Source organism: Eptatretus burgeri, chromosome 17 (assembly GCF_056783735.1).
Source record: "Eptatretus burgeri isolate ZD-2024b chromosome 17, Ebu_testis_v1, whole genome shotgun sequence".
Lineage (NCBI taxonomy): Eukaryota > Metazoa > Chordata > Myxini > Myxiniformes > Myxinidae > Eptatretus > Eptatretus burgeri.
This window is the reverse complement of record NC_140977.1, coordinates 385,602-399,742: the sequence shown is the minus strand read 5'-3', so window position 1 is coordinate 399,742 and position 14,141 is coordinate 385,602. Positions and strand designations below refer to the sequence as shown.

The 14,141-nt window shown below is 39.2% G+C and overlaps 1 protein-coding gene across 1 annotated transcript in view; it reads left to right on the top strand.

The window, feature by feature from the left end:
* Window positions 1–14,141, top strand: part of LAMA5 (laminin subunit alpha 5) — a 406,222-nt gene that overhangs the window by 389,360 nt on the left and 2,721 nt on the right. The window contains exons 73-78 of the mRNA XM_085862975.1: window positions 8,461–8,650; window positions 8,742–8,894; window positions 9,097–9,256; window positions 9,423–9,562; window positions 12,319–12,412; window positions 12,684–12,803. Coding sequence (XP_085719101.1) covers window positions 8,461–8,650; window positions 8,742–8,894; window positions 9,097–9,256; window positions 9,423–9,562; window positions 12,319–12,412; window positions 12,684–12,803 — 857 coding nt within the window. The remainder of the gene's footprint in view (window positions 1–8,460; window positions 8,651–8,741; window positions 8,895–9,096; window positions 9,257–9,422; window positions 9,563–12,318; window positions 12,413–12,683; window positions 12,804–14,141) is intronic.

Below are 14,141 nucleotides of genomic sequence, written 5' to 3'. Positions count from 1 at the left end.
CGCTCACATGTGATCATCGATCAGATATATGAAGTTTCAGATGTTTTTTGGATAAGAGTTTTGATTCAACCAATTATGGCTGGAATTCCACTTCGTTAATGACGTCATCGTTATCACCCTACTCACCCCTTGTGGAGTTGATGACATGTGCCAAGTTTCAATTGTTTTTGTTAAGTAGTTTCTGAGAAGATCTCCAAATTTTTTTATTTAATCCAATATAGCTGCCATACCATGTGACCAATGATGTCAGAAATCAATAAAATATTCTCTATGGGGAGTCCCTTCTATGTTTAGAGTTTCACATTGATCAGACAAGCAGTTGCAAAGAAAGAAATAGATTTAAGCTAATATGTATATATGTATATATATATATATATATATATATATATATATATATATATATATATATATATATATATATATATATATATATATATATATCGAAAATTCCAGCAATCTCTGTGTGTGTGTGTCATCTGTTTGTCTGCGACCGCCGTTTCTCGACGACCGCCGATCCGATCTGATTGAAACTTGCCAGGAATATTGCCGGGGCCCCGAAGATGTGCGTTTTCGAGGTTTGATATCAATCGGCCCAGCGGTTCCCAAGTGACGGCCATTTATCTGTCAACCAATGACAAGACACAGTGCTATGACATCACGAATGACGTCACAGTTAATGTTTTTTTTTTTGCATGATTGACGGTCCGATCTAATTGAAACTTGCCAGGAATATTGCTGGGGACCCGCGGATGTGCCTTTTCAAGGTTTGATATTAATCGGATAAGCGGTTCCCAAGTTACAGCCATTTATCTGTTGACCAATGACAAGACACGGTGCTATGACATCATGAATGACGTCACAATCAATGTTTATTTATTTTTTATTTTTTATTATTTTTATTTTTTTGCACGATTGACGGTCCGATTTGATTGAAACTTGCCAGGAATATTGCCGGGACCCACAGATGTGCCTTTTCGAGGTTTGATATCGATCGGACAAGCGGTTCCCAAGTTACGGCCATTTATCTGTCGACCAATGACAAAACACGGTGCTATGACATCACGAATGACGTCACAATTAATGTTTATTTATTTATTTATTTATTTATTTATTTTTTGCACCATTGACGGTCCGATCTGATTGAAACTTGCCAGGAATATTGCTGGGGACCCACGGATGTGCCTTTTCGAGGTTTGATATTAATCGGACGAGCAGTCCCCAAGTTACGGCCATTTATCTGTCGACCAATATCTGCGAGAGAGGGGGACGGGAGAGGGGGGATGAGAGTGGGGGCGAGAGAGAGAGGGGCGAGAGAGGAGTGGGGAGAGAGGAAGGGTGAGAGAGGGCTGCACATACTGGCACTCACCTACGGGCCCGCACTAGTATATATAGATGTGGACATACACAGACAGACAGACAGACAGACAGACAGTGGCATTGTAAGAGTCTCGTAACTCATTTAGGGTGGGAGTAAGAGCATTCCCAAAAGGATAGTTCATAGAACATGTTACCCCATGCAGTGTTCGGTGTATACTTCAATTTTAATAAAATAATGGTCTTAAATATCGTTAAACAAATTCCAGAAGTTTAGTACAATTAAAAGGAATCTTATACACCACCCTTCTACTCCACCCTATTTAATGTGCCCAAGTTCGACGAAACGGAAGGGTTTGAAAGTGCAAGGAAGGGGATTTGAGTTCTACAGTATTCATGTATATACTTCAATTTAAATAAAATAAAGATTGTGAGGTTAGGTTAGGTATGGAAGCATGCACTGGAGCAGCGCGTCTCTGCATTCACTTTCTGCCGTTACTCCAGGGACCTCTGTCTGGCAACTCCCCCAGGCAGATGCCTGGTCCATACCCATCTCCTTGAGATGCCGATCAGCTTGCTTCAACTACGAGGCACGTGGTCGGCCCGTTGGCCTCCACCACTCATAAGGCTCCGTCGCTGAGAGAATCTGGTGAGCAGGATCAGCCTCAGGAAATCGAGCCACATGTCCATACAGCCGCAGCTGACACACAGACGATACAGGTAACAAATCTCATTTGAGTCTCTCTCAGCAATTGCTCAATGGAAACAAAGTCTGACCAGTGATAGCCAATGATTCTCCAAAGAGACCTGGTACTGAAGGAGCTAAGTTTCATCTCAGATCCTTCGTCAGAGTCCAAATCTCACATCCGTAGTGCAAGACTGGAAGCACCAAGAACATGAAGACTCTTACTTTCATCGTCCTGCATCGATACTGACAGCACCACACCCCAACATAGAGTGAATCCATGATTCCCCAGGCATCTATTGACCTCTAGCTCACAACCTACAGAGGCATGAGTATCACTGCCAAGGTAAGTGAATCTCTCCGTGACCTCAACGTCCTCACCACAAACAGGTACAGACAAGATAGCTGTATCCAAGATGTCATTGAAAGCCTGGAACTTTGTTGTGACCCAGGAAACACGTAGTCCCAGCGGCTCTGACTCCTCATTCAGGACCTCAAGGCAAACTGAGCATTCCATATTCTCTGTGCTGACCTTTACCCAGCTAGTACTGATAAACTTTATTACCTCCACCACTGACAGTGAATGTCAGTTATGTTTTCACCCCTGTCTGTCTATCTGTCTGTCTGTGAGTAGGATATCTCAAAGAGTTATGGATGTATTTTGGATGAAATTTGGTGGACAGGTTGGGATTTGTGATGAGCACTAATTGATTAGATTTGTGTGAAGTTCCAGAAATGGATCCAGATACCAGAACTTTTTAATGTGATTCTTCACCATTAAGATATGGGGCAAAAATGATATGTAGCACGATATCTCAAAAAGTTGTGGACGGATTTGGATGAAACTTGGTGGATACATTGGCTGTGCGACAAGGACGAATTGATTCGATTTTGGTGAAGATCCATATCCGGAAACAAGAGTTAAACTTTCCAAGCAATTCTTCACCGTTGGGAAATGGGTCCAAAAACGATATCGAGTGTGATATTTGAAAACGTTGTGGATGCGTCATGACAAAACTTGGTGGATGAGTTGGGTAGGTGACAAGAACAAGATGATTAGTTCCAGATTTTGGTTCAGGTCCAGATGCAGATCCGGCCTATCAATGGGATACAAAACGTAAACTGTTTGACCGTGTGGAGGTATGCGCTCTACCGAATGCTGTTATAGTTGAGAATGTTCACGCAAACCATTTCATTTCACAATGCTGCCATGCCATGTTATACACATTAGTGAATTCTGTAAGCTCTAACAGCTCGGCTTATTTGCCGTCCGACCATTTCCTCCGCTCTGGTGAGTGAATCCGCATCCACATCACATCCGGAAGACTCCGGTATTGATGGTGCATCTTCTCCATTGATGTTGGTGTCTGCCCTGCACCTCTTCACCTCTCCACTGTTCCTTTTGTTCTGTTCAGTCCTGATCCATTCATTGTCCAAGCTCTTCCATGATCTTTGACCTTGTATACAAAAATCGTATAGCAGCTAACTGCATTGAGGTGTGTGCAGTTCTTTGTTGTACACCGCTCCTTCCCAATTCCACTTCCAGGCGATACATCACGTCATTGCCGGGTGCTGAAAGAAGAGAGTACTCAGTTTTTACTCCGTTTGTTTGTTTTCTTTCTTGTTACTTGCAAAATCGAAGATTTTTCAAGTATATTGGTCAGTCAATTTTGTTATTCTGTCTGTTTTTCACCCACAGGTCAAAAATTTTAACCGATCCTCACAAAACTTCACCACATGGTAGAGTTTGTCATAAGGAAGAAGCCCATTGCTTTTGAGGTCAAAAGATCAACATAGGCCAAAGGTCAACAACTTAGGTAGTATTGCTAAAATCCTCAATTTTCATCACATTGACTTGAAATTTGAAGAGGATTTATATTTCAAGTCACTGAATTCTTCTTCTTCTTCTTCCTTTGGCTGCTCCCGTTAGGGATCGCCACAGCGGATCATCCGTATGATCCGCATAGTGATTTGGCATATGTTTTACGCCGGATGCCCTTCCTGACACAACCCTGGTCGCCTCTTACGACACAGGGATATGGTACACCTATTTTAACCAGGGTATACACCGGCCCAGTACACTGGTACTCATTTCGCCGACCTCGGAAGGATGACAGGCTGAGTCAACCCCCTGGTGTATTAATTCAGTCGCCCAACGGGGCAAGTTACTGAATTCAACTAATAAAATTATTTTTGAGGTCAACAGACATTAAAAGGTCAACATAGGCCTAAGGTCAACAACACAGGTGAGATTTTTTTTTTATTCCTCAGTTTTCATCCGATTGACTTGAAATTTGATGAGGATTTATATTTCAAGTCACTGAATTCAAACAGTTAATTATTTTTGAGGTCAACATGGATGAAATGGTCAACATTGGTCCAAGGTCAACAACTAAAGTGGTATTCCTAAAATCCTTAATTTTCAACCCATTGACTTGAAATTTGAAGAGGATTTACATATCAGGTCACTGAATTCAACCACCAATTATTTTGCAAGTATCGTGCTATGCATGGTGTCGTCTTCTTGTTGTTCTATCTGTCTGTCTGTTTATCGCCTTCAGGTCACAATTCTAAACCGATCATGAAACTTTACCAAATTGTAGAGGTAGTCTCAACAAAGAAGCCTATTGATTTTGAGGTCAAAGGTTATCTTGAGGTCAAATTTCTAAAATCATCTTTTTTCATTCGACTGACTTGAAATTTGAACAAGGTTTGCATATCGCATTATTGGATTAGGAAACCAGCTATTTTTGAGGTGAAAAGCTCAAAGGTCAACTCAAGGTCAACAACTAAGGTGGTATTCCTAAAATCATCATTTTTCATCCAATTGACTTGAAATTTGAACAAGGTTTGCATATTACATCACTGGCTTAAGAAACCAACTATTTTTGAGGTTAAAAGGTCAAATGTCAACTCAAGGTCAAACTTCTAAAATCCTCAATTTAAATCTGAAAAATAATGAATTTTCATCAGATTGACATGAGCTTTGATCACGATTGTAAATTTTAATCTTAATGAAATGGATAATTTGATGTATCCCTGGCAACCTTCGGAAAGGGGTGGGGTGGATTTTGTAAGTATCGTGCTCTGCACGACCTCTTTTTCTTGTTTGTTTTCTTGTTTGTCTGGGCGATATCTCAGCCATCCTTTGCGTTAGATAGCTCAAATTTTGGGACAAAAGTGAAGATAGGCTTTGGCAGAAACATAGTTTTATTTTTTTTGATAAAATCAATTAATTGATTACTTACTTAATTATTATCTATTTATTCATTACTTCTTTATTTTAATTCTCATCTCGGCAATATCAGGCACCTTTTCAGCTCGGAAGCTGATATCTAGACACGACAGTGAACAAGGGATTTTGCTACAAAGGGTATTTTTAATTTATTGATTCATCAATTAATCGATTAATTATTCATTTTTCGTTGAATTACTTAATTTTCAAAAAGTCACAGCTTCAGATGAAACACTGGTGGTTTAGGTATGCTATTACACAATTGATTGAGAATCGATTATTTTACGATTCTTAATTTTAATTTCACAATTAATCAATGAATCAATCAATTATTGTTCACCGCTCCACCCCAAATCCATCTCCATATGCTGCATCACGAGTAAGTATCATTTGTACATATTTACCTCAGAAGTATATTTGTTTACTTCTGAGGTATACAACGAAACTTAGGTAAACAGAAGCATACACATCAACTAAGTATCATTTGTCCATATTTACAGCAGCAGTATATTTGTATACATAAACTAAGTATTATTTGTCCATATTTACCTCAGAAGTACATTTGTACACATAAACTAAGTATTATTTGTCCATGTTTATCTCAGAAGTACATTTGTACACATAAATTAAGTATTATTTGTACATATTTACCTTGGAAGTATATTTATACACATAAACGAAGTATTATTTGTACATATTTACCTTGGAAGTATATTTGTACACATAAACTAAGTATTATTTGTACATATTTACCTTGGAAGTACATTTGTACACATAAACTAAGTATTATTTGTACATATTTACCTTGGAAGTACATTTGTACACATAAACTAAGTATTATTTGTACATATTTACCTTTGAAGTATATTTATACACATAAACTAAGTATTATTTGTACATATTTACCTTGGATGTACATTTGAACACATAAACTAAGTATTATTTGTACATATTTACCTTGGAAGTATATTTATTCACATAAACTAAGTATCATTTGTACATATTTACCTTGAAGGTATATTTGTACACATAAACTAAGTATTATTTGTACATATTTACCTTGGAAGTATATTTATACACATAAAACAATGATTATTTGTACATATTTACCTTGAAGTATATTTGTACACATAAACTCAGTATTATTTGTACATATTTACCTTGGAAGTACATTTGTACACATAAACTAAGTATTATTTGTACATATTTCCCTTGGAAGTATATTTATACACATAAACTAAGCATTATTTGTACATATTTACCTTGGAAGTATATTTGTACACATAAACAAAGTATTATTTGTACATATTTACCTCACAAGTACATTTGTACACATAAACTAAGTATTATTTGTACATATTTACCTTGGAAGTATATTTGTACACATAAACTAAGTATTATTTGCACATATTTATCTCAGAAGTATATTTGTACACATAAACTAAGTATTATTTGGACATATTCACCTTGGATGTGCATTTGCACACATAAACTAAGTATCATTTGTACATATTTACCTTGGAAGTATATTTGTACACATAAACTAAGTATTATTTATACACATAAACTAAGTATCATTTATACACATCAACTAAGTACTATTTGTACATATTTACCTCAGAAGTACATTTATACACATAAACTAAGTATTATTTGTACATATTTACCTTGGAAGTACATTTGTACACATAAACTAAGTATTATTTGTACATATTTACCTCAGAAGTACATTTATACAATAAACTAAGTATTATTTGTACATATTTACCTTGGAAGTATATCTGTACCCATAAACTCAGTATTATTTGTTCATATTTACCTTGGAAGTATATTTGTACACATAAACTAAGTATTATTTGTACATATTTACCTTGGAAGTATATTTGTACACATAAACTAAGTATTATTTGTACATATTTCCCTTGGAAGTATATTTGTACACACAAACTAAGTATTATTTGTACATATTTACCTTGGAAGTATATTTGTACACCTAAACCAAGTATTATTTGTACATATTTACCTTGGAAGTACATTTGTACACATAAACTAAGTATCATTTGTACATATTTCCCTTGGAAGTATATTTGTACACATAAACTAAGTATCATTTGTACATATTTACCTTGGAAGTACATTTGTACACATAAACTAAGTATCATTTGTACATATTTACCTTGGAAGTACATTTGTACACAAACTAAGTATCATTTGTACATATTTACTATGGAAGTATATTTGTACACATAAACTAAGTATTATTTGTACATATTTACCTTGGAAGTACATTTGTACACATAAACTAAGTATTATTTGTACATATTTACCTTGGAAGTATATTTATACACATAAACTAAGTATCATTTATACACATAAACTTTGTATTATTTGTACATATTTACCTTGGAATTATATTTATACACATAAACTAAGTATCGTTTTACATATTTACCTCAGAAGTACATTTATACACATAAGCTAAGTATTATTTGTACATATTTACCTTGGAATTATATTTATACACATAAACTAAGTATCGTTTTACATATTTACCTCAGAAGTACATTTATACACATAAGCTGAGTATTATTTGTCCATATTTACCTCAGAAGTATATTTGTTCACATAAACTAAGTATCATTTGTACATATTTACCTCAGAAGTACACCGCTCCGTCCCAATTCCGTCTCCATGTGCTGCACGGCGGCGTCGAGCGCCCCAGCAATGTTGCATGCTGTCGGGTTTGTTATTTATTTATTTGGCATGGGAATGGTGTGCTTTCAATGTACCGCTTCTTGGTTTTTTGTTTTTTTTTTGCCTTCACTAATATACTTGCAGCGTGTATTACGATATTTTTATAAAATAGAATATCATGTAAATATTGAGTAAAATGTGTGCAATGAATTCCCTTTTTAGCTCGCCTGTTCGAAGAACAGAGAGCTATAGCGATACCCCCGGCGTGAGCGTGAGCTTGAGAGTCAGCGTGAGCGTGAAAATGTTAAAGTTTTTGGTGCAAGTTATTTCCTTTCTAATGTTTTTATCTACCACACTATTTTTTACTGATTACAATATACAAATACATATATTGCTTTAAAATTATTTTGATCAGACTTCACTGCAATGCTTTATAAAAAATATTATTAAACTCGTCTTTTTAAAAGGATAAATGTATAAACAGGTGAGCATTGGGTGGCTTTGACACCAACTCTCTGGTTCTCCTCTACAGGATACAAATTGTGATGGAAATGCGCACGTCGGCATCAGACGGAATGCTGCTTTACGTTCAAGGGGAGAACCAGACTGACTTCCTGTCGCTCTTCCTGAAGAATGGGTGCATTGTGTTTGATTTCAAACGACAAGACAGCAAGATACGGCTGCGCAGTCAAAGGGTTTACAATGATGGCCATTGGCACAAGGTGTGGGTTCAGGAGGACTAAAAGATTCTGATGACGACACGATGATAGCCATGTCAGTTTACCTCGTGGTTGACTCCATTTTGTTTTTCAGATCTATTTAATCAAAGATGAGGAACGATGCCAGCTGATTGTCAATGGCAAAGTAATACGGAAGAGTTTACACAGGGTTTCAGCACCATTTGTCATGTCAAGACCATTGTACTTGGGAGGCGTAGACCCTATCAAGGTGTCCAAAGACATTCCAGTGAGTTGTGATTACTGTAAACTACAATCATTTTTTTGTTTATTTATTTGGTATCGTAACTGGTTCACACGCCGTTATGAATCGAAGATTGTTACGTTGATTAATTTTTCATCCGGAGTTGAGTTGATCACTACCGCAATCGCTACAATAAGATTGTATGCTGATATGATGATATAAATAACGTGTCCACCATTTTCTCCAGGGTCGATCAGTCACAAGCGCAAAGGGCTGCATCAGAGGAGCCGCCGTAAATGATTTTCGTCTCACGCAGGCCGATCGCACTCTCGCTGTCACTCCATGCTTTTTGGGCCCTTTTGAGCCTGGAATGTACTTTGCTTCTGAAGGAAGCTTCATCACACTTGGTATACCCCCATCCCCCCCGCCCCTCCTCCCCCCCTTACTCATTCCACAATAAGTTCATTGCCCACGAGCGTTGATATACACACCACGTTCAACGTTAAAAGTGATTAATTCACAATCCGTTCATTCCATTGATAATTCCATGTCGTGTATTTCCGTTTGCCACAGAAAGCACAGTTTTGCAAGATGATGAAATAGCATTGGAAGTGAAACCACAAGTTCACTCTGGCATGTTGGTATACATGGCCAACCTGACAGGACAGTCGGATGTCAAGTTTTCCCTCAGTCTTTACCTCCATCAAGGAAAGGTACTCCACCCTCCAAGGTCCTATCTCTCCCCTCACCCCTTTCCAGACTTCCACTTTCTCCCTCCTTTATGTTTCTACCTTTCTAGCCCTCTCCATTCTACCATTGCATCCATACTTTCTGTACTTTCTTCTCCTTACCCTGCTTACCTACCTGCCTTACCCTCCTTACCCTGCTCAATGCTCGAACATCATTAAAGCCATAATTCCCTCCAAACATGTAACAAGCAACACCTAATGCCAGTCTATGGGCAGTGAGCACACACTGCATTGTGTGGCCTTGCCCCCAGCTCACGCTCCTGCTTCCCCCACCGTCTGCACTTGCTGCCCACCCCCCTGCTTACCCCATCACCCTCTACATTGCCCATCGGTGAAGCAGACAGTACGTGATACAGCATTTATCCTGAGCTACAGGTGGTCATAATGAGTATATTTTTAGTCTATATTGTTACATTTAAGATGAATGAGGCTGTAGTTGCATTAAAGCTCAAGGCACCATGTATGTTCGTGTAGCCTTAGAACTTCTTTCCTGTATTATGTGTTAGGGTAAGGAGTCTTTAAGTGTTGCCCATGAGAGGGTGGGTGATGTCTGATAAAGAGATAGCTAGGTTAAGGCATATCGTCTATTCTCCTTTGTAAGACCCGGAGGAGCCAGACAGGGTGGAAGTGGCACGTCACATTCCCCTCACCAACAAAGGGAGAGAACTCCTCCTCTGCAGCTGTTCGTCAGCGAGTGGGGAGACAATTTATTGGTTGTCGAGGCTGGGATCAGTGAATTCCCTGAGGGGGGGGGGGTTTATAACTTGTTTTATAACTGGTACTGAAATAGGACTGAACGATCACAGGCCTGCAATAACCACTACAGATGTGTGAAACAGTGAGAGCTTGGCCATCTTTGAAGCCACGTTACTCTTTTTAAATGTTTACTAGTATTGTCCTTTGACTCATCCTGCCAAGAGAAGCTTCTCACGTTTTGTCACAATGTCACATACTTTTGTTTATCCACCATCTTACAACACCAAATGTTTTTGTTGCCCAAATCACTGCTGCTATTTACAATACCTGAGACTTGTACAGTAGGAATGTCAGTGCGACAGTAGGAATGCTTTCAAAATATAGCGAGACGGATATGGAAGGAGCACACAAAATGTTATTCAGTAATACTCCTCGAAGCAATATAAACTGTGATGGTGACTTGTGGTGAGCATCGCCGAGGATTATGTCTCACATGGTAAAACTCATAATCCGCACACAGCAACCGTCCGTTTGCAACCCAGACGATTATTCCCGCTTATGCAAATCATTCAATCAGAAGGCGCGTGATGTGATCAGCAGGTAAATTGAAACATATGGCGTGTGACGAGCACTCCCACAATCTGGATTGGACATCATCCTACACCAAAGCGTCACCTCCAACCCAGAGGCCTCGGCCCGGTGACTCTGTCAAACAGACAAAGATTACATGGTTAACATCAGTTAAACATCAAACGGAGCCACCTCTCTGGTGTTGGACTATGTCCAACGGAGATCGGCGGAGTGCTCATCACACACCACGTTTCACATTTCGAGATATATACATACATACAGTACTGTGTATGAAACACAAAAACCCACCCACATCTCTCACCTGTGAATGGAGGGAATAGCCAATCAGCTCTCACATAATCAACTAAACCCAGGTGGCTAGGATTATGTAAACAAATCGACTCCTCCCATGCTCTTCTAGCTGAAGAAGCTGCATAAGGCAACCAAGGAGGCCGACACAAGGTGAGCCCTTTGCTGTTTCAAGCCCTTCCCAGAGTTCCTCCACAACTGTGAAGACATTCACAAATAGTACACACATGAGAATCACAATGCTACACACCTCCTCAGCTGCCGGACCGGTTTCATCACTTGTTGGCTGGAAGAGCATGGGAGGAGTAAATTTATTTATATAATCCAAGCCACCATTGCAAAAACGCGAACACATAGACAGATAAACAGACAGACGGGCGACAAATTTTATTCATCATGGAGTGGTACTTGCCCTCTGGTTGGGTCGAGTTTGCGCATTACTTGCTGAAAAATATATAGTCAGTTGTTTTGTAAGATGACTATGGATGTTTGTGTGTGCTTGGTGTGTGCTTCAAACGTTCTCGATGGTCTAATCTAAAGGATACATTCGAATTGGAGTTACCGTCAAAGGGGTCGAAAGGATCTAAACTCTCAAGCATGTATAAAGGGTCGAAAAAGTTCCAAGTGGTCTAAAGCTCTAAATGGTCAATGGTCTCGGCTGTCTAATCTGTCTGAAGGTTGTAAGGGGTCTTAAAGTCTTTAAAGCTCTTCACGGTCTTCTGGGTCCTGGAGGTATTAAAGGGTCTTTGGGGTTTATGGGTCTTTGTGGACTTCAGGTTCTAAAGGGTCTTTGTCTTAAATGTCTCTTGGGTCTTAAGGGTCTTTGGGGTCTTCAGGGTGTTTAAAGGTATTCAAGGTCATAAAAGGCCTTCCAGGTATCTGGAGACTTACAGGTGTATGGGGTCTTACGGGTCTTTGGGGACTTTGGGATTAAAAGGGTATTTGGGGTCTTACAAGGTCTTCAGGGTCTTTAAACGCTGAGGTGCTGGATGAAAATGCCTGAGGACAATGCCCGGATCGGACTTGGTCTGTGTGCTAAATTTGGTGGTTGTCAGCCCCAGCGGTCTTTGGAAAAAACGTGAACATACAGACAGATAGACGGACGATGAATTCTATTTATTACATTGAATGACTGGTTTCTGCAGGTGGGAATTCATGTACAGGATGGAGCCAAAGAATTCCAAACAACATCAATGCATACACAGCCGTTATGTGATGGACAGTGGCATCGTATCACAGGTACATTGGCATTGCAGGTACATTGGCATCACATGTACATTGGCATTCCATCACAGGTACAATAACATCACGGGTACATTGGCATCACATATACATTGGCATTCCATCGCAGGTGCAATAACATCACGAGTACATTGGTATCACGTGTACATTGGAATCACATCACATCATGGGTACATTAGCATTACAAGCTGTTTGTTTAAATCATTGTTGATGTACCCATGGGAATGTACAATTAAGAGTAAGCAATTTATCAATTCCTGTTCTGCAGTGCTCTGGCAAGGAAAGAGCATACATGTGACTGTGGACTCTGAACAAACAATCATGAAAGTTCCACACACACCAAATATTGTACAACCACCAGTTGTGCTGTATGTTGGAGATGTTCCAGGTATGACAACTGATGTCTTGCTTTGCTTGCACTTCACTTTAACTTTGTTGCAGTTATGAGATGGGAGACATAATACTACGTTGCCCTTTATTGTTTGTGGTCATTTTGAGGGTATTTCATAGTGAATCATAAACTAATGACTTGCACTACCAGCGACCATGTGTAGAAGTATGAACAAACAAATTACCCCCAACCCCACCCCCGAAGATCATTAGTGAACCATGGAGGAATTGCCTTCGAGAGCTTCAATATACCAGGGATATTACAATTTTCATTCCAACTGATACAATAAACATTTGAAGTTATTGCTGATCTGATTGCTGAAGTTATTGCTGATTGCATTTGAAGCTGATTGGATATTAAGGATAAACATACCATTCCTTTTGTGCCTTGAGATGCATAGGGCTGCTGAGGCTGTTTTGTTTGGAGAAGGAGTACAATCCTAGCTGGGTCACCACTGATGGAGGATACTCAAATGGCTCATTACCCCAATAAGCCGGTGCTCATTTTGCCAAACTCGGAAGGATGACAGGCTGAGTTAACCCCACCTGGTGTATTTAAAATCAGGACCCAAGGATCTTAAGCTAGCCACCTTAACCGTTTGCCAACACCAGGCTTAGATATTAATGATAGTTGATCAACTTTATCAATAACTATAAATGTTGATCTGTCTGTCTGTTTACGTGTTCCATACACACTCCTACATCTCTGTACGGATTTGGACAAAATTTGTCACAGAGGTAAAAGGTTGTACCGGCCAGGTTTAAGTGGGCTAGCGACACCTTAAACCACTGGGAAAAATGCTTCCACACTGTTGCAGTTGGTTTGAATAGCACCACATTTGGTGGAACCAAAAAAGTTCTGCAGCACATTGAGGTGTCCCCCTAAGCTAAGGTGAGCCAAGAAGGGCACTCCCGCCCACGGTGGGAGTGCCACCCAAAGGATTGAGCAGAGCTTGAGCCCTGTAGGATGGATTTAATTTCCTCGAGTAACTGCATGACTGTCATCTTCTCTGGTTATTTCCCCCATCACCAGGCTTGCTTTTCCCATCATTTTGGATGGGTACTTTTGCTTGTAACACTATATTTATGGAAATTCCACATTAAAGAAAATAAATAATTTCGTGGTCAGAAAAATGTTATTGTGACCATAATTTTCTTTAATCTTAGGAATTTTATCAAAACAAACACACTTGTGTCGGCACAAATCACTTGATAAAACATAAATGTTAAAGAAGATCACGTAATATAGTACCGTGCTGTGAAACACGGATCACTTTAAGGGATATGGTGCATTTGGCCCCACTTTCCTCGGGATGTGAACCAGCCGAAGGAAGCC